General features: G+C 46.9%; 2 protein-coding genes across 5 annotated transcripts in view; one reads left to right on the top strand and one right to left on the bottom strand.

The window, feature by feature from the left end:
* DHRS12 (dehydrogenase/reductase 12) overlaps window positions 1-20043 on the bottom strand; it is a 51445-nt gene that overhangs the window by 1377 nt on the left and 30025 nt on the right. For 2 of the 4 annotated variants that reach the window (XM_074987408.1, XM_074987417.1), the window contains exons 6-11: window positions 19297-19358; window positions 15500-15604; window positions 14265-14355; window positions 12936-13073; window positions 12245-12403; window positions 2656-2779 (exon numbers count right to left, since the gene is read on the bottom strand). In XM_074987408.1, the coding sequence (XP_074843509.1) occupies window positions 2656-2779; window positions 12245-12403; window positions 12936-13073; window positions 14265-14355; window positions 15500-15604; window positions 19297-19358 (679 nt within the window). Of the gene's footprint in view, window positions 1-1522; window positions 2780-12244; window positions 12404-12935; window positions 13074-14264; window positions 14356-15499; window positions 15605-19296; window positions 19359-20043 lie in introns of those variants that run through there. The other 2 variants (XM_074987426.1, XM_074987435.1) reach the window with 2 other exon arrangements.
* Window positions 1-20043, top strand: part of WDFY2 (WD repeat and FYVE domain containing 2) — a 149778-nt gene that overhangs the window by 104998 nt on the left and 24737 nt on the right. The window lies entirely within an intron of this gene.

Below are 20043 nucleotides of genomic sequence, written 5' to 3'. Positions count from 1 at the left end.
TAATCTTATTTAAATTTTGTAATTTAAACTATTGAAATGTGCTGAATGTGATTTTTCTCTGTCTACATTTTTTCCCTCCACCTCTTTCCACATTTTCAGTAACTATTTTAGTGTTCAAACAATGTACTAGGTTCCTGTAAAAACCTAAGCATTTGCGAAATAAATGTCTGTGCAAGCCATCCTGTTGTACTGTTTCACATAATTGGTATTTCAGAGAAAATACGGTTCCCATAACATTCACTTGGTATGAAAAACCAACTACTACTTAGATTATTCTTTACCCATCTCCTCTTGAACACTGTAATATCTAGGGACCCACAGGTTATGGTGGATGAAAGGCTGGATATGAGTAAACAGTGTGCCCTTGTAGCCAAGAAGGCTAACGGCATACTAGGGTGCATTAGGAGGAGCATTTCGAGCAGATCTAGAGGAGGAGTTATTCCTCTTTATTCGGCACTGGTAAGGCCACATCTGGAATATTGTGTCCAGTTTTGGGGCCCCCAGTATAAAAAGGATGTGGATTTGCTGGAGCAGGTTTGGCGAAGGGCAACAAAAATGATTAAGGGTGTGGAGCACAAGACCTATGAAGATAGGCTGAGGGATTTGGGCTTGTTTAGTTTACAGAAGAGAAGACTTAGAGGTGATTTAATAGCAGCCTTCAACTTCCTGAAGGGGAGCTCCAAAAAGGAGGGTGAGAAACTGTTCTCAGTGGTGTCAGATGGCAGAACAAGGAGTAATGGTCTGAAGTTGAAGAAGGAGAGGTGTAGGTTAGATATTAGGAAGAACTACTTGACCAGGCGGGTGGTGAAGCATTGGCATGCATTGCCTAGAGACATGGTGGATTCTCCATCCCTTGAGGTTTTTAAGTCCCAGCTGGACAAGGTCCTGGCTGGGATGACTTATTGGGTGTTGATCCTGCTTGAAGCAGGGGGCTGGACTAGATGACCTCCTGAGGTCCCTTCCAGCCCTGTGATTCTGTAATACCCTATTAACATACCACCATCTGTCTGGCTAGCAGCTTACCATATTACTACGTCAGTTAAGATCTTGTTTTTGTTCAGGCTTAACGGGGATGCTTTAAAACACCAATGTTAAAAGGCTTTAGAGGATACTCCTTTTTAAATAAACTATGTGCATGCCACACAGCTGAGACACCTCTATGTCAAAGTCTCCTTATAATTGTTAAAATCTAGACATAATTATTCCTCCTTTTGGGTAGCACCATGCTCTCAAGCTATGAATCTTTGTATAGCATGGAAAGCTAACTTATTTTGCGCTTTCTAGTAAACTATGGGGTTGTCTGCATGGCAGCAAAGTGCTTGAGTGGGGAAGGCTGTTGTTTACACAATACTCTAAGGCAAACTAAGTACCTTTGAGAACATGCCAGCAGTGTTTAGACTGAGCAGTCACCATACTCTATAACGAGCTCACTCCTAGACTACTTTGCCATGCAGGGTAGACAAGCCTTAAATGTATTATTCATGGCTGCTGTCTGTGAACAAACTAAAAACTGTACACAACACTAGTTTAAACTTTTAATAGGGTATATTAAAGTAATACTTGTTTTAAGGGTTTGGTGTTATAAAAAGCTTACTGCCAAAGACTTGATTGTCTGTACTCTATCGAAGTTCTGCTGTTAAATTATTGCTTTTACAGAATGCATTGCTTAGGCAGTCCAATACTTGTCTAGAATTCGGCAAAGTTAACTATCACTACTTCCCCAGAGTCACACTTCAGTTGCCTGTTTATTCAGAATGCTACATCAATTTTTAATATACACAGCTAAAATGAATTTAACCCACTGTAACCTTTTCTTGCCCTCCTATGATTAGCTGAGTCTGTGGCCTCACACTCAACAGGCCAGCATTTCTGTTGTGTCTGTGTCTGTAACATGATGACTTCTGAACACACATCCCCTCATTCCAAAATTTCAGGAAATGGTTTAGGCAGCTATTGCAATATATGAAAAAGGTACTAGTTAACTTCCAAAAAAAGAGAAAAGCTGCTTTCTATATGTAAAATCACTTAGGACAGACTAGCTGTCTGGGAAGGCTAGCATAAGCCCTTCTGGTCTTGGAAAAAGCAGCGTCCTATGACCAAGGACTCCTGACTTATTTTTCACCTACATACCAGCACTGTATTGCTGTGAAGCCATTACTGAGTTGTAACTATGAGGGGAGAACAGTGACCCTCGCAAAACCTAGACAGTGGAGGTAAAGTATAACCAAGCCTAACAAACAGGCTGTAGTTACACAAGTCTGAGGGAGGCACTAGGAAAGAGAATTTTACTAAGTGATGGTGCTAGCCTGCTAGGCTACAAACACAGCTTGTTACAGGCATATGTGAGCAACCCCATAGTGAAATACCTTCCTCTGTTGTTGCCTCTACACATCTGAAGCCAAGTGAATATAGCCAAGTGTCTGGCATGACTGAGGTAGGGAGAGAAATGTGAGTTCATATTCAACTGCTGAATAGTTTACATGAGCCCATGAAAGCCTTCAACAGCATACAACTTACATAAGGAATCCCAGTTCACCTTTCACATCTATTATTTGTAGCAAATTTTTTCCCTTCCCCTCAGATTTGTAATACAGTATAGCTAGTATTTAATTCAAAGCTTCATTTCTGTTCAATAGTGTGATGGTAAATGCCTACAGAAGTGACCGAGCAGGCTTAAACTGTTGGGAAAGCTGTTCCAAAGCTTCCATTAGCTTCTCTTCCTCTGCTGGTGAAGAATACGTCCTGGCGAGGGGCAAGTGAGTAGAAACAGGTTGTCGGTCTGAAATATGAATAAAATAACGTAAGTGATTTAAATGTGTCACCTCTCTCGGTATGGGTGTATCTTTCTCCTAGACCACAACTGCAGAAGCATTCTCCACGTCCACAGGATGATCTTAAAGCCGACAGGTTAATCAGGCCTGGTGGATTTCTGCAACATTTAAATATGGTTCTTTTGGTAAATGAAGTCATTTTTTCTAAAGCAGAATGCACTTAGATTCATTTCACTGAGTCAGAGACCCAAAATGCTTTTCCCCACAAGACTGATTTTTACTACAGGCTGAACCTCTCTAATCCAGCACTCTTTCGTTTGGCAAACTCTAATCTGGCATGAGTTTAGTTGACCACTTACCATGGATGTGGTCAACTTTCCCATGGACCCATTATGTTTGTTTCCAGCCACCAGTCCTGGCTCTCAGAGTTCTGTGCTGTTATTTAGCTACAATTTACTCCTAAATGTCTAAGATCCCAGTAAGCAGTGGAAGTGTTGCTAATGCAGCTAAACAATATGACCTCCCGTGATCCGGCAAACTCTCATTCGGTATCAGTCAGGTCTGAAAGGTGCCAGATTAGAGAGGTTCAACCTATAGGAAGATGTGGACTTGCTCTCTGCAGCCAGGCATTAAAAAAAGAAAGCCCCTGTCCACCTGGGAATTTGCCCTGATTTTAGTCATAAGCATAGCTGTACCCGTGCAATGATTTGCAGTGGTGTTCAGCCCAGTTTCAAGCAGCAGAACAACCTGGCTTTGTTTTCAGAATGGTGTTTGCATGGATACAGCTATTCCACTGGGTGGAACTGGGTTAATTTTATCCTTAAAAGACACAGCTTAGCAGTAGCACTAGGGAATGAGCTTGCTAAATGCTCAGACTTTTATCAATAAACTGGTTCTCAGTTAAAATGCTTAGCCAAACTTGCACAAAGAAAGGTTACTCACCGTAGTAACGGTGGTTCTTCGAGATGTGTCCCCGTGGGTGCTCCACATTAGGTGTCGGGCTCGCCCGGCGCCGCAGATCGGATCTTCCAAGCAGTTTCTGCCGGACCGCGCATGCGCCGGTGCGCGCCGCTCCCCCGCGCGCTCCCGGCCATGTGCGCGATCCGGTCCCCGCCAGTTCCTTGACCAACCGCCTCGGATGCTCCTGCAAAACACTAAACAGAGATCCGGAGCGGGGAGGATGGGCGGGTAGTGGAGCACCCACGGGGACACATCTCGAAGAACCACCGTTACTACGGTGAGTAACCTTTCTTTCTTCTTCGAGTGTCCCCGTGGGTGCTCCACATTAGGTGACTACCCAGCAGTAACCCAAGATAGGAGGTGGGTAATCGGATTATGTGCAGCTTGTCCCCGAGAGGACCGCTGCCAAGAGACGGGTATCCTCTTGGAATACCCTGTGAAGGGCGTAATGTTTGGCGAAGGTGTCACAGGATGACCAGGTCGCCACTCTGCAAATGTCTTTTAGCGCAACGCCCTTGAAAAAAGACTGTTGATGCTGCCACCGCCCTAGTGGAATGAGCCCTGGGCGTGGCCAGTAAAGGAGTCTTTTTGAGTTTGTAGCACATTTTTATGCAAGATACGATGTGCTTAGAGATTCTCTGCGAAGAGAGACATTCTCCTTTTGATTTGGGAGCGATAGAGACTAGGAGCCTATCCGCTCTCCGGAAGGACTTGGTCCTGTCCATATAGAAAGCTAGCGCCTGCTCACGTCCAGGAGGTGTAGGCGCACCTCTTTGTTAGAGTTATGAGGCTTTGGATAAACAAGGGTAAACAATAGGTTCGTTAGTATGAAACTCAGAAAGAAACTTTAGGAACAAAGGCTGGATGCAGCCGTATGGTTACCGCCTCCTTGGAAAAACAGCGCAGGGCGGCGTTGCCATAACTGCCTCAAGCTCGCTCACCCTGCGAGCTGACGTGATTGCGAGAAGAAAGGTCGTCTTCATCATAAGGAGGCGGAGGGAAACCGTGGCCAAAGGCTCAAACGGTGGTCCCCTTTTCGCATTAAGCACCAGGTCCGAGTTCCACAGAGGTGGAAGCGGTTTCTGAGGGGGGTATAGGCTTACCAGCCCTTTGAAGAACCTGGTAACCATGGGATGGGCGAACACCGTGTGCCCTTCCTCTTCGTGTCTGAACACCAAAATGGCGGCCAGGTGGACCTGAAACGAGGATAGCGAGAGTCCTCCTCTCTTGAGGTCCAGTAAATACTCTAATATCACAGCCATAGGCACCGAAAGGGGGCTAGCTGTTTGGTAGAACACCATGCCGTAAAGCGAGTCCATTTCTGCTTGAAGGTCTTCCTGGTGGAAGTCCTCCTGCTACTTTCTAGGACTTGCTGCACTTCCTCCGTACATGTGCTCTCTAGGGAGCTAAGCCATGGATTAACCACGTTTGTAGTCGCAGGCTTTGGGGGTGCGGATGCACTATGGACCCCTGGGCTTGCGTGAGCAGATCCCGCGCCACCGGAGGGGACCTCAGTGGCTGGTCCGACATGCGCAGGAATAGGGGGAACCATTGCTGTCGATCCCACGTTGGGACTATCGGGATCATTCAGGTTCCTTCCCTCCTGGCTTTTTGCAACACTTTGTGGATGAGCACTGTGGGAGGGAAAGCGTAAAGCAGGGGGCCCCTCCATGAGATCGCGAAGGCATCCCTCAGGGACCCCCGTCCCAGTCCTGCCCTGGAGCAGAATTGTGGGCACTTCTTGTTGTGCTGAGTAGCAAACAGGGTCTATCTGGGGAAAAACCCCATGCGTGGAAAAATCGGTTGCAGCAGATCGGGACGGATCTGCCACTCGTGCGTGAGTGCGAAACGCCTGCTCAGCTGGTCTGCCTTCACATTGCGAGCGCCTGGTAAGTACGAGGCTTTCAAGGTTACATTGTTGGCGATGCAGCAGTTCCACAACCGGACTGCTTCTACACATAAGGCACGGGACCGAGCTCCTCCTTGCCGATTTATATAAAACATGGTGGAGGTATCGTCTGTACTGATCCCGACTACCTTGCCTTTCAGTTGGTCTCGAAAGTGTCTGCAGGCGTTGAACACTGCTTTGAGCTCCAGTATATTTGTGTGCAGTGACTGCTCCATAGAGGACCACAGCCCTTGCGTCACCTCTTCGCCCATGTGTGCTCCCCACCCTATGAGGGGGGCATCTGTAGTAAGAAAAACCAATACGTGTGGTTGGTGGAAGGGTACCCTTGTTAGCAGGTTCTCTGGGTTTACCCACCATTGCAGGGATTTGCGCACCTCCGTTGTGGGCGACGCCATCCTGTGAACAGTGTGTGCTGCCGGTTTGTATACGCTCGCCAGCCAATGCTGCATGCTGCGCATGTGTAACCTGGCGTTCTGTTGTACGAAACGTTGCTGCTGCCATGTGGCCCAGCGGCTGTAAGCACGTCAGAACCGGCACCATAGGGCTGAAGGTGAAGCCTTGCGCGAGGGAGCCGATGGCCCGAAAGCGAGTCTCTGGTAGATACGCCCTCGCTGTAATAGAATTTGTGCGTGCCCCTACGAACTCTATGTCCTGTGTGGGGTCTGTCTTTGATTTTGTCAGATTGATAAGCAGGCCGAGCGAAGAGAACGTGCCTGCTGTGACACATATTATGCGTAGTACCTCCTCCTTTGAGGCCCCTTTGAGTAGGCAGTCATTCAGATACTGGAATATAAATACCCCCTGTCTGTGCAGGTAGGCTGACACCACTGCCAAGGTCTTGGTGAAGACTCTGGGGGCTGAGGAGAGCCCAAACGGTAGGACCTTGTAAGTCGAGGGCTGCGAACCAATCTCCATCGTCTAGTGCCGTAAGGATGGAGGCGTTTGTGATCATCCGAAAACGTTGCTTGCGCAGGTACCGGTGAGGCCTCGAAAATCTAAGATGGACCTCCCCGTGAGGAAGTACCTCGAGTAGAACCCTCTCCCTTGCAGTTGCTCCGGCACTCTTTCCACTGCCCCTACGAGCATGAGATGGTCTACCTCCTGCTTGAGCCTCGCTACATGGGAGGTCTCCTGGAGGTGGGGCCCCGGGTGGAGGTCATGGCGGTGGGAGCAACTGGGAGGGGATGGCGTACCCCGTGGCTATGATCTCCAGCACCCATGTGTCTGTGGTGATCCTTTGCCACTGGTTATAAAATGGTCGGATGATGGCCTTGAGCACTGGTTTCGTGCCCTCTGGAAGCGAGTCCATGAGGGAGGTCAACCTAATGTGGTTGTTGAAATTATGGTTCGCTAGATGCGCTGCGTAATTTGCCATTGGCAACAGTAGCGTGGAGGAGGAGTAGACCTTTCTGCCCAACAGCTCTAGCTTTTTGGCATGTTTGTTTATTCCCCCACGTTGCGACGACTCCGCCACCAAAGAATTTGGTTGTGGGTGGCTGAACAGGAACTCCATGCCCTTCGTGGGCACGAAGTATTTTTTTTTTTTTTTTTTTTTTTCGCTCTTTTGTGGACAGGCGGAATAGTCGCAGGAGTCTGCCATATCATAGTGGCAGGCTCCAAGATTGCGTCATCAGCGGTATTGCTATTTTGGAGGAGGCCGGAGGTCTCAGATTTTTGAGGAGCTTATGGTGTTGCTCTTGCACCTTTGCTGTCTGGAAGCCTTGCGTGAAGGCCACCCTCGTAAAACAGCTCTTGGAACTGTTTGAGATCGTCCGGAGGATGGACGCCCCCCGGGGCCGTAGCCTCATCCGGGGAGGAAAGCGAGGAACCGCTGGGGTACGTCTTTCTGGACCCTTCCGGTTCCTGCTGATGATGGTACACCCTCTCACTAGAGGTGTGCGAGGAAAAATCTCGGGGTTCCATAACCAGTCCCCCCTGAGATGCTTAAGTCTCTGTCCCCGGTCACAATTGCCCTTGGGGGTACGAGATCGTTCGTAGGGATCTTTCCCTAGTAGATTGCCGATGGTGTCTATGCCCTGCGTGGTAGGGGCGACCACGGCAGTATAAGCACTGGTCTTGGGAAGGTGACCTAGACCACTCCCTTGGTGCATACCCTTTGCGTCTGGGGGAGGGAGACCGTCGAGACCCTGGAGAGAGCGACTTTGCCTAATAGTCCAGCGGTTCAAATCCCAGGAAGGGTGGAGGTGGTCCCAGCCAGGGTGAGGCTGGTTGCAGAAATGGAGAAGGGGGCTCTGGGTAGGCCAAGGAGGGGGGGGACCCCTGCCTTCTAGTTGGAGTCTGCAACATAGCGGAGGGCTGTGAGAAAGCAACTACACAGCCCTGTGCGGAGAGGGGCTGCAATGCCTCCTCTTGTGTGCAGTCTTCCCCCTCCCTTGAGGAGGTAACTCCGCCCCTGACATACAGGGGATCCCGGCCACGTCCGCACCGAGCTCGGCACACTCGAAGTCGGTGCCGCATGTGCGGTGTCCTTCGGTGCCGGCAGGCTGCGTGCCTGCGCGCTCTGCACCGCCGGTTTTCCGGGGGTAGGTGGTACTGGCGCTTGTTTAGCCGCCGCCCTGCCTGCGGTGCGGGGCGGCTGGCTGATTATCGAAGGGTGAGCCGCTTGCACGTGGCTCTCCGTGCCGCCGCCGATCAGCTGTTGCTGCGGCTGGGGGCTGCTCGCTCCTCCCGTCCCGCTCGTTGTTGCTGCCGGCAGGGATCGGGCTGGGGGGCATACAGGGCATTCCGGCGTCCGCACCGAGCTCGGCACGCTCAAGGGCGGTGCCGCACGTGCGGTGTCCTCCAGTGCCGGCAGGCTACGTGCCTGCGCGCTCTGCACCGCCGGTTCCCCAGGGGTCGGTGCCGCTGCCTGCGGTGCCGCTGGTACCAGCGCTTGTTTAGCCGCCGCCCTGCCTGCGGTGCGGGGCGGCTGGCTGATTATCGGAGGCTGAGCTGCTTCCACGTGGCTCTCCGTGCCGCCGCCGATCAGCTGTTGCTGCGGCTGGGGGCTGCTCGCTCCTCCCGTCCCGCTCGCTGTTGCTGCCGGCAGGGATCGGGCTGGGGAGCATACAGGGGATTCCGGCCCCGTCTGCACCGAGCTCGGCACGCTCGAGGGCGATGCCGCATGTGCGGTGTCCTCCGGTGCCGGCAGGCGCGCTCTGCACCGCCGGTTCCCCGGGGGTCGGTGCCGCTGCCTGCGGTGCCGCCAGTACCGGCGTTTGCTTAGCCGCCGCCCTGCCTGCGGTGCGGGGCGGCTGGCTGAGTATTGGAGGCTGAGCCGCTTCCACGTGGCTCTCCGTGCCGCCGCCGATCAGCTGTTGCTGCGGCTGGGGGCTGCTTGCTCCTCCCGTCCCGCTCGCTGTTGCTGCCGGCAGGGATCGGGCTGGAGATACTTTCCTCCGTTTCTGCGCTGATGGGATGAGGGAGGCAGCTTTCCTTTTAAGGGCCCCGGAGGGTCCCTCCTGCTGCGGCCGCTCCGGCACTTCTGGCTGGAGGGCCTTGTCAAGAAGCAGCATTTTTTTTTTTTTTTTTTAAAGCCTGAAGAGGACATTGTTGGTGAGTCTTTGTGTTTTTAAGTGGGTACTTAGCACCTTCTTTGTGCCGTTTTCCCCGTCCGATGGTCTGCCTTAGCCGGAGGGCTGATAGCCCTAGCTCCTGGCCTCCGGCGCTTGTTACTGGGACTGGCTGAGCTGTCCCTCTCCTAGCTTGTTCGTTGTTGTTTTTTTTTTTTTTTTTTTACAAAATAACAAACGGCTAGCTTATAGTAGCCTAAGTGCCTGAAAAAACTTTAAGAAAAAACAGATAAAGCCATTGAATACACTACTTGGCCTTAGCCTAGTTGGATTCCGTCTGCAGCCGACGGCGGTTAAGAGGAACTGGCGGGGACCGGATCGCGCACATGGCCGGGAGCGCGCGGGGGAGCGGCGCGCACCGGCGCATGCGCGGTCCGGCAGAAACTGCTTGGAAGATCCGATCTGCGGCGCCGGGCGAGCCCGACACCTAATGTGGAGCACCCACGGGGACACTCGAAGAAGAAGAAGAGATTCCTTGCCTGGGGGTGGGAACCTCAGCTTCCTCCTGGTTCAGCCCACCCCACAGCTACACCAGGAAAGCACCATAAAAACAGGGTAAGAGAGAGTACTAATTACACACCACCCACAGTGAAGCTCTAGGTCTTTGCTTTAACACAATAACAGTGGTCACAGAAGTTACTACTGAATTATCTTACTAAAAAGCAACTTCAGGTCACTACCATGCACTGGAGGAACACTGCTCCTTCAGCAGTGTTTTCACCATATGTGAAGTGAAGGCTGAAGTGACCAGCTGAGACCAGAAAGCTGGTTTCTCTTCACGACAGTTATAGAAGCCATGCTGTAAACAGGTTATGGAGAGCTGCAGGTTTGTGCATATTCTGGTCTGTCATCCAGCCTTGCACAAGAGTTCATTTTCATACTCTTTTGGGTGTTATGGGAAGACTTCAGTGAAAGCACAAGAGCCTACTCAGATCTTCACAACAGAATTTCCAGAAAGGTGAAAACTGTCAGTTTCTTGTGACCTTAGGATAACTCATTGTACGTGCAGCCTTACATCTGTTCCCACTAGGCTGTGCAATAAGACAAATGCTCACTCTTCCTTATGGGGCAGCATTTAATGCTATGAAAAAGCATTGGGGAGAATTAGCTTGCACTGATACCTTGGAACTACAGTACGCTATCAGGCTAAAGCTAGGGAAGAAAGAGCTTCCTGCCTGCCTGTGGACTGTTGGGTGAAATCTCATAAACAGAGGGGGAGGAATTATTGAGCTTAGGGGCATATCTTCACTACCCACTAGATTGACAGACAACCATCCATCCTGTGGGGGTCAAATTATCAGCCACCAACCACTCCATTGTCAACTCCAGGGCTCCACCAAAAAAAGAAGAGTAGGCGGAGTCAATGGGAGACCATCAGCTTACCATGGTGAAGATGCCGAGATAAGCAAACCTAAGTCATCAGTTTCAGCTACATTCTTCTTGTAGCTGTAGTTGCATAGCTTAGAGTGACAGCCCGTGATAGCAGAGCCAAGGCCTTGTCAGCCTGCTGCCAGCCCCTTCCTTTCCTCAGCAAAAAAGCTCTGAGTGGGACTCGCAGTATCAAAACTGAACAGAATAAGAAAGGTGAAAGAGAAATGGGGGCTATGTCTACTTTGCATTCCCCTTCCAGAGCAGGAATGCAAATGAGGGAGATTGAAAATGCAAATGAAAAATGTATGTTAAGGATGAAGAAAAGGCAAAACCCCTGCTTTACCAGAAGGCATAGCAGTTTGTTACACTTCGTGCCTGCACCACAGACAAAGGTGTCCCTCTGAAACTACATTCCAGGAAGGTTTATGGGCAGCTGATTTAAGCCTGTAGTGTACTGGGCGGGTGTGAAGGATGATCTAAATCTCACAAACTTTTTAATTACAAGGCTGACTAAGGGGGGGGTGGGGGGGGTCAGTTAATTGTGCACAGAAAGGGTCCAAACCTCCCAGCTGCCCCAGACAGAGCATCCAGAAAGCAGGCCTTTGTCACACTCAGGAAGGCAGGAGGGAGCTTTTCATGAAAAGGAGCCCTGACTCTGCTCTCTCTCCCGCCTGGTAGATCTGCACTGTCGTTAGGGCAGAGGCATCACAAAGCTGCTCCTACTGGAGCACACACTGTGTGACTGGCAAAATGAGAATGTTTAATGCTCTTTCCCATTCCCCCCTCCACATTAACCCCTGCCCATCACCACAGCATTCCCTCTAATATTTTCTATCCATGGGCAGAATGTATTTTATTATGTGCACCACCAATAGAAACCCAGGCTGCCAGCTGTGGGTGGTCCTGGTCACTGTGCTAATCAGCTGGGGGGAACCTGACTCTCTCCTGGGGGCGGGGGGCACCCAAGTGCTCAGCTTACAGGGAAAGTGATCACCAACCCAGCCGTACCGCGCTCTCCTCTCGGTAGGGCTGCATTTTTCACATGAACAAACAAACCTGACTCCCAAGTCCTCACTGTGCAGCGTCAGAAAGAATGTGTGCACTTTGACCTGGGCGCTGCTAATGTGAACAGGAGAAATGGGAGCCAAGTGCCCTCCAAATGTATGCAACTCTTTCGTACTCTGGACAGAAGGCAGCAGGCCGTCTGACATTGCTGCAGGCTTGCTTTGCTTTGCCATGTCTCTGGCCAGTCATGTGCAGAGCCCTCGTAAATCCAAATGTTTTATCTAATCAATGCCAGCAGGTCAAAAGGGCAAAGCCAGAAATATAGCGTCAGTTTGAACAGTTCCCTTAATTGTGCAACGCTGCGCTTGGCCTTTAGAGTCACACTATAAACAATGTCAGGCACTTTTCCCTTGGCAAAGTTGATACTTGTACAATCAAGTATCGGAGGGGTAGCCGTGTTAGTCTGGATCTGCAACAGCAACGAAGGGTCCTGTGGCACCTTATAGACTAACAGAAAAGTTTTGAGCATGAGCTTTCGTGAGCACAGACTCACTTCATCAGATGCTGGTCTTGGAAATCTGCAGGGCCAGGTATAAATAAGACAGAGCAAGGGTGGGGATAACAAGGTTAGCTCAGTCAGCAAGGGTGAGGCTTACTACCAGCAGTTGATCTGGAGGTGTGAATACCAAGGGAGGGGAAGCTGCTTCTGTATTTAGCCAGCCATTCGCAGTCTTTGTTTAAGCCTGAGCTGAGGGCATCGAATTTGCAGATGAATTGTAGCTCAGAAATTTCTCTTTGGAGTCTGGAGACAGTCTCTACGTAAAAGAATAAACACACAAAAATCAGATATCAGAAATGGCAATATACAAAAACCCGTAGGAGAGCACTTCAATCTCCCAGGCCACACAGTAGCAGACTTAAAAGTAGCTATCCTACAGCAAAGAAATTTCAGGACCAGACTCCAAAGAGAAATTTCTGAGCTACAATTCATCTGCAAATTCGACGCCCTCAGCTCAGGCTTAAACAAAGACTGCGAATGGCTGGCTAAATACAGAAGCAGCTTCCCCTCCCTTGGTGTTCACACCTCCACATCAACTGCTGGTAGTAAGCCTCACCCTTGGTGACTGAGCTAACCTTGTTATCCCCACCCTTGCTCTGTCTTATTTATACCTGGCCCTGCAGATTTCCAAGACCAGCATCTGATGAAGTGAATCTGTGCTCACGAAAGCTCATGCTCAAAACTTTTCTGTTAGTCTATAAGGTGCCACAGGACCCTTCGTTGCTTGTACAATCAGTGCAACAATAGCAATCTTCCCTAATGTTTCACGTACAAAACCGCCTCCTTACCTTGGAAGAACAGGCCGCTTGTTTGCTTAGTTGCTGCAGATGAGATTGCCAGCCACACGACTGTATCAGCTCCCTGAGCCTCCGTGCGCAGTTTGTTCTTCATCCTTTCGTAGAATTCTGGCATCGCTGATCTCACAGCTGCAGGGAAGAACAATGTAAAGGAGGTGTGGCAATCAAGGCATTTCGCTGAAGAGTTTTGTTCAAGTTTAAAATGGGAATAATTCTTTATTAGTGTGAAAAGCTGTGCCTTTCTTAAAATCAGGCCAAGGAGATGCTGTTATCCCAGGGATGGCAAATATCATGGCGCAATGTTAGAGTGCTAAAAGATGAACCACCCATTTCTCATTGTTTGGACTAAAGTGTGCAGAGACAGTCACACGGCTGAGAGAGTCAGAGGGTATGAGTGCACGCATGAGATGTTCCCCAGTTCTCTTATTTTTATTTGATCCTGTTTGAAGCAGACTGGATGCAGAAACATGAGAAAACAAATGGTGGAATTATCTGGGGATTTAGCTTTTTTCATTGATTGTATGACCCTAAGTGCTAGGAATAATGAGATTGACTTTAAACAGTGTAGTTTTTTGAGTTATTTTACAAGCACCTTGGCTGATTGCCCCTCTCCCCTCCCTCCCCCTTCGGTAAACAGTATTCACTAAGCTACACACAATGCATTTAAACTGCTGAAGTGTGAAGTACAACTTTGGGCAAGGAAAAATGAAGGCTGTATTTTCAATCAGTAGAAAACTTCAAGGAGATATGTAGAGTCATGCAAGGCCCATGGGTGTTGGCCCCTATATAGCAGGACCAGCCCCTAGATTTATAAAGGGATACTTTGAAACCTATTAAGATATTACATTCTACAGAGTGTAAAAGTAAAGAAAGATGACTAGACAGTGTCCTGGCATGTAAGGTGGAAATCCTTCACCTTGTATCCATCTCCTTTTCAAGGCAACATAGGCTGAAACACACAGGGGGGCTGAACTATTGGGTGAGGAACAGAAGATACTCAAAGGCAGAAAGCAGAAAACTCAAAGCAGAAAGGGAGTGACAACACCAGGGGCCCAGATTGACACAAGGGTGCAGGCAAGTGGGTGGGGGTCAGGAGATAAGATCAGACTACAGTGCAGATCTCCATCCTCAGCTCCACCTGAACGCAGACTCCCTATAAAACAGGACAGCAGAGGACTCTAAAACGGCTGCCTTCCAGCAATTGAAATGGAACTCAATGTATCGGCACGCCTGTTAGACAAACTCAAAATATCACATTGCAATTCAATATTAGATCAAGACTGGAAGGGGAAGCGGTTAAGAGCCTTTAGCAGACTGTACCTGGTGTATCGGCCCAGCCAGGGTGCATGACGGAGAAATGGATGTTTTTGTGCACCTTAGCCCATTGTTCTGTCAAGACCACTTGCTGTCTCTAGGATACAACAAAAGAATGCCACACTGAAAAGAGCAACAATCCATTTAGTCTGTTAGACCGTCTCACAACAGCCAGGACCAAATACTTAAAAATAACACAATAATTAGGAATAATGAGATCAACTTTATACAGCATTGTCTTTTGAGTTATGTTAAAAGCACATGGCAAAAAAACAAACAAAACAAAACAAAACACGGTAAACAGTATTCCCTAAGCTACACACAGCATTTAAACTGCTGAAGTGTAAAGTAAAACTTGAGGCAAGAAGAGATCAGATCAAGCTAATATTTTCAATCACAGTGATCACCAGGTGGCAGGCAATAGAGAATATATACCATTCATATTTTGGGTAAAGTAGCTATGCATTAGATAATGTTACAGAGATGAGGTGAGTGAGATATTTTATCAAACCAAGTTTTGTTGGTGAAAGGTTGTCTCTTTCAAGCTATGTACAGCTTTTCTTAAGGATGGGGTGAGGAGGGATAGTTCAGTGCTTTGAACGTTGGCCTTGTAAACCCAAAGTTCAATCCTTAAGGCAGCCATTTAGGAGTCTGGGGCAAACAGAAAATAAATCTGTCAGGGATGATGCCCTGCCGGGAGGGTAGGAAACTAGATTCAATGACCTCTGAAGGTCCCTTCCATTTCTATGAGATATGAATATCTCCATTTTTTTTCTATGAGATATGTAGTCAGAGATCAGACTAGAGAGGTAAAGACAACCACATATGCTGCAAAAGCAAGAGGGACCTTTCACTTATCATCAACTCCATGTACCACAGGCAAAATGTAGAGGTACAATATGAAAAGAGAAAAAGGCACTAATACAAGCTAATTTTCTGCTCCACTCCTAATTATTGGGGTTAGGTCAAATCAAATACTGCTGTTGCTCTCACACAGTGCAAGATTTACCCATTCCTTGAGCTTCTCTGTAATCTGTACTGTAATACACAACATTAATTTCTATTTCAGCAGGAAATGAACTGTATTTATAAGAATTGTTGTTATATGTAGTTTAGATGCAGTGAAAAGGACAATTCCATGTCAACAGCCCTCCTATTTGCAGCCTTTATTAAGGGAGACTATGAGATACGCTTAATCTGATCTAGGTTATAGGGTTTACTGTCAAATCCTCATACCATACCTTGTTTTGGGCGTAGACCATAGTGCCATCGAATGTAACATTTGTGGACTGCAAATCAGATACATCTAATTTCTGAACCAACATCCCTCCTGAAGAGACAATTATCTGTAATAAATTAAGTGAATGTAAAAAACTCATCCCCCATGTTCATTAAGACTGCCTGGGTTACATTGCATGGAATATTTTTGTTTTTTATTCTCTTTACACCCTACTTGCTGAAGAGGCCCAACACAGCTGTACCACAAAGAATACAGAGAGCACTAGCAAAGGAAAGGTCAAAAATTGAGCAAATTCTCATTCAAAATGCTCCTGGCCCCACTAGGAACCTGCTCATGTTTTTTGTCTATCACAACCACTGCTAGTCAAGGGACAGAACAGTGATGGACTTTTAAATTCATAGATCAAGGACCAGCACTCAGAAAAGCCAACACTTTGTTCTTATTTAGACATCGGCATGTTAAAAAGGCCTGATGTGAATTTCTAATCCTGGTAGGTTACAAGACAGGAAACCTTAAACTATAGTGGCAGCTCAGTTATTAGAGCATTTTTCAGTGGTTTTGTGTAAGCACTGAATGCTTCACAATGGCCTCTTCTGCACCAAGTCTAGAAAACTCTTTTAACCCTACACTCATAAGAACATAAGAATGGCCATACTGGGTCAGACCAAAGGTCCATCCAGCCCAGTATCCCCTCTGCCGACAGTGGCCAATGCCAGGTGCCCCAGAGAAGGAGAACAGAAGACAATTATCAAGTGATTTATCTCCTGCCATCCATCTCCTGCCCTTGTACTGAAGGCTAGGGCACCATACTTTACCCCTGGCTAATAGCCATTTATGGACCTAACCTGCAAAAATTTATCGAGCTCTTTTTTAAACCCTAATAGAGTCCTGGCCTTCACAGCCTCCTCGGGCAAGGAGTTCCACAGGTTGACTGTGCGCTGTGTGAAGAAAAATTTCCTTTTATTAGTTTTGAACCTACTACCCATCAATTTCATTTGGTGTCCCCTAGTTCTTGTATTATGGGAAAAGGTAAATAATTTTTCTATATTCACTTTCTCCACACCATTCATGATTTTATATACTTCTATCATATCGCCCCTCAATCGCCTCTTTTCCAGACTGAAAAGTCCCAGTCTCTCTAGCCTCTCCCCATATGGGACCCATTCCAAACCCCTAATCGTCTTAGTTGCCCTTTTCTGAACCTTTTCTAATGCCAATGTATCTTTTTTGAGGTGAGGAGACCACATCTGCACACAGTACTCAAGATGTGGGCGTACCATAGTTTTATATAGGCGAAGTATGATATCTTTTGTCTTATTATCTATCCCTTTTTTAATAACTCCTAACATCCTATTTGCTTTACTAACTGCCGCTGCACACTGCGTGGATGTCTTCAGAGAACTATCCACTATAACTCCAAGATCCCTTTCCTGATCTGTCGTAGCTAACTTTGACCCCATTATGTTGTACGTGTAATTTGGGTTATTTTTTCCAATGTGCATTACCTTACACTTACCCACATTAAATTTCATTTGCCATTTTGCTGCCCAATCGCTCAGTTTGCTGAGATCTTTTTGTAGTTCTTCACAATCCCTTTTGGTTTTGACTGTCCTGAACAACTTGGTGTCATCTGCAAACTTTGCCACCTCACTGCTTACCTCATTTTCTAGATCACTGATAAACAAGTTGAACAGGATCGGTCCCAGGACTGACCCCTGGGGAAAACCACTAGTTACCCCCCTCCATTGTGAAAATTTACCATTTGTTCCAACCCTTTGTTTTCTGTCTTTTAACCAATTCCCAATCCATGAAAGGATCTTTCCTCCTATCCCATGACCGCCTAATTTACATAAAAGCCTTTGGTGTGGGTCCGTGTCAAAGGCTTTCTGGAAATCTAGGTATATTATGTCCACTGGGTGCCCCTTGTCCACATGTTTATTAACCCCGTCAAAGAATTCTAATAGATTAGTTAGACACGACTTCCCTCTGCAGAAACCATGCTGACTTTTGCCCAACAATTCGTGCTCTTCTACATGCCTTGCAATTTTATTCTTTACTTTTGTTTCTACTAATTTACCTGGTACTGATGTTAGACTTATCGGTCTATAATTGCCAGTGTCTCCTCTAGAGCCTTTTTTAAATATTGGCGTTATATTGGCCGTCTTCCAGTCATTGGGTACCGAAGCGGATTTAAAGGATAGGTTACAAACCACTGTTGTTAACTCCGCAATTTCACATTTGAGTTCTTTCAGAACCCTTGGGTGAATACCGTCTGGTCCTGGAGACTTGTTACTATTCAGCTTATCAATTAACTCCAAAACCTCCTCTAATGTCACTTCAATCTGGGAGAGTTCCTCAGATTTGTCACCTAAAAAGGCTGGCTCAGATTTAGGAACCTCTGTAACATCCTGAGCCGTGAAGACTGAAGCAAAGAAATCATTTAATCGCTCCGCAATGGCACTGTCTTCCTTGATCGCTCCTTTTATATCTTTTATCGTCCAAGGGCCCCACTGCTTTTTTAGCGGGCTTCCTGCTTCTAATGTATTTAAAAAACATTTTACTATCATTTTTTTAATTTTTGGCTAGCTGTTCCTCAAAATCTTTTTTGGCTTTTCTTACTACTTTATGACACTTAATTTGGGAGTGTTTGTGTTCCTTTCCATTTTCCTCACTAGGATTTGACTTCCACTTTTTAAAAGCTGCCCTTTTCTCTCTCACTGCCTTTTTAACATGGCTGTTAAGCCATGGTGGTTCTTTGTTAGGTCTCTTACTGTGTTTTTTCATTTGGGGTATACATTTAAGTTGGGCCTCTAGTATGGTGTCTTTAAACAGTTTCCATGCAGCTTCCAGGGATTTTAGTTTAGTTACTCTACCTTTTAGTTTCTGTTTAACTAGCTTCCTCATTTTAGTGTAATTCCCCTTTTTGAAATTAAATGCCAGAGTGTTTGACCGCTGCGGTGTTCTTCCCAACACAGCAATATTAAAAGTTATTATATTGTGGTCACTATTTCCAAGCGGTCCAGTAACAGTTACCTCTTGGACCAGATCCTGCGTTCCAGTCAGGACTAGATCGAGAATTGACTCTCCCCTTGTGGGTTCCTGTACTAGCTGCTCCAAGAAGCAGTCATTTAAGGCATCAAGAAATTTAATCTCTGAATCCTGTCCTGAGGTGACATGTACCCAATCAATATGGGGATAACTGAAATCTCCTATTATTACTGTGTTTTTTATTTTGATAGCCTCTCTAATCTCCCTTAACATTTCAGCATCACTATCACTGTCCTGGTTAGGTGGTCGGTAATATATTCCTAATGCCATATTCATATTAGAGGAATGAATTGTTATCCATAATGATTCTATGGAACATTTTGATTCCTTTAGGATTTTTGCTTCATTTGATTCTAAATTATCCTTCACATATAGTACCACTCCGCCACCCGCATGACCTGTTCTGTCTTTCCGATATAATTTATATCCCAGGTACCATTTCACTGTGCTGCAGGAGATAATATGATGCAGAGAGAATTGCAATCTTTGAATAAGATATTTTTTATCTACTTCAACAGTCATCACAGCTCATGTGCCATTTAGAAAGATGTTGCAAAACCGCAGAATAATACTCCAATTTTGAAATTGATGACTTCTGTGTATTAGCGTCTGAGTATGCAAGCCACATAACAGAGGAGTGACTAGTTTTAGGCTGCAAATACATACACAGCCACAGAGGAAAGAGATGCCAGAAAACCCAAAAAGAGTGTAGTGAAAACAACCCTTTAAAAAGCAGCATTATAAACTCACGACTCTGGGATCATCTTCTTTTTCCAACAAAGGCAGAAGAGCAGTTGTCAGAATGTATGTACCTAAAAAAAAGGTGAACAACGGCATTTAATCCAAAGTTGGTTCCTCCAAATTACTAATGTGTAAAAACCCCCTATTTCTCTGCCATTTGGTATAAATAATCAAGAGTTTTGAAACACAAGTAGAGTACAAAGATAGGGCACTGATTTTTTTTAAGGATTTTATATTATGTGTACTTCTAGTTACCTGCCAGTCATAATTCTAAAGACAGTATTTTTACTAGGGAAAAACATGCCAGAAACAAATCACAACTGTGGCAGACCGACATTATTTCCACTTTCTCCCCAACTTTCAATTACCGTAATTGAGTGTTGGGCAGAAAACTGCCTGTCCCTTTACAATGAGAGGGAGAGAGTGGGACTGGGAGCAGAGGAGGTGTAGTACTGCCTGCTGAGATGGACTGACACTTTCCATTATAAAATACCCATTTTCAGTTGCTGGTAAGTGTGATAAATTTTAATTGTTTGAAATTTACAATGCTTTGTCTGCTCAGACTGGGATGGGGAGGAGAGAAGAGGGACAGGTCATTGTTGTTTTTCCCCCTGCAGACAGTTCACCTGTTTCCAAGAACAAAAAAGTAGGGGAAAAAAACATGTTTTGCCAAGGTTAACATCTGGAGCTCTTTTCTTTGAGAGGCTCTAGTGCCCTAACGCATGGCTGGCCAACCCAAAGCTGCATGCGGCTCTT

Source organism: Carettochelys insculpta, chromosome 1, assembly GCF_033958435.1.
Source record: "Carettochelys insculpta isolate YL-2023 chromosome 1, ASM3395843v1, whole genome shotgun sequence".
Classification (NCBI taxonomy): Eukaryota; Metazoa; Chordata; order Testudines; family Carettochelyidae; genus Carettochelys; species Carettochelys insculpta.
The sequence above is the reverse complement of the archived record's forward strand: the minus strand, read 5'-3'. Positions and strand labels throughout refer to the sequence as shown.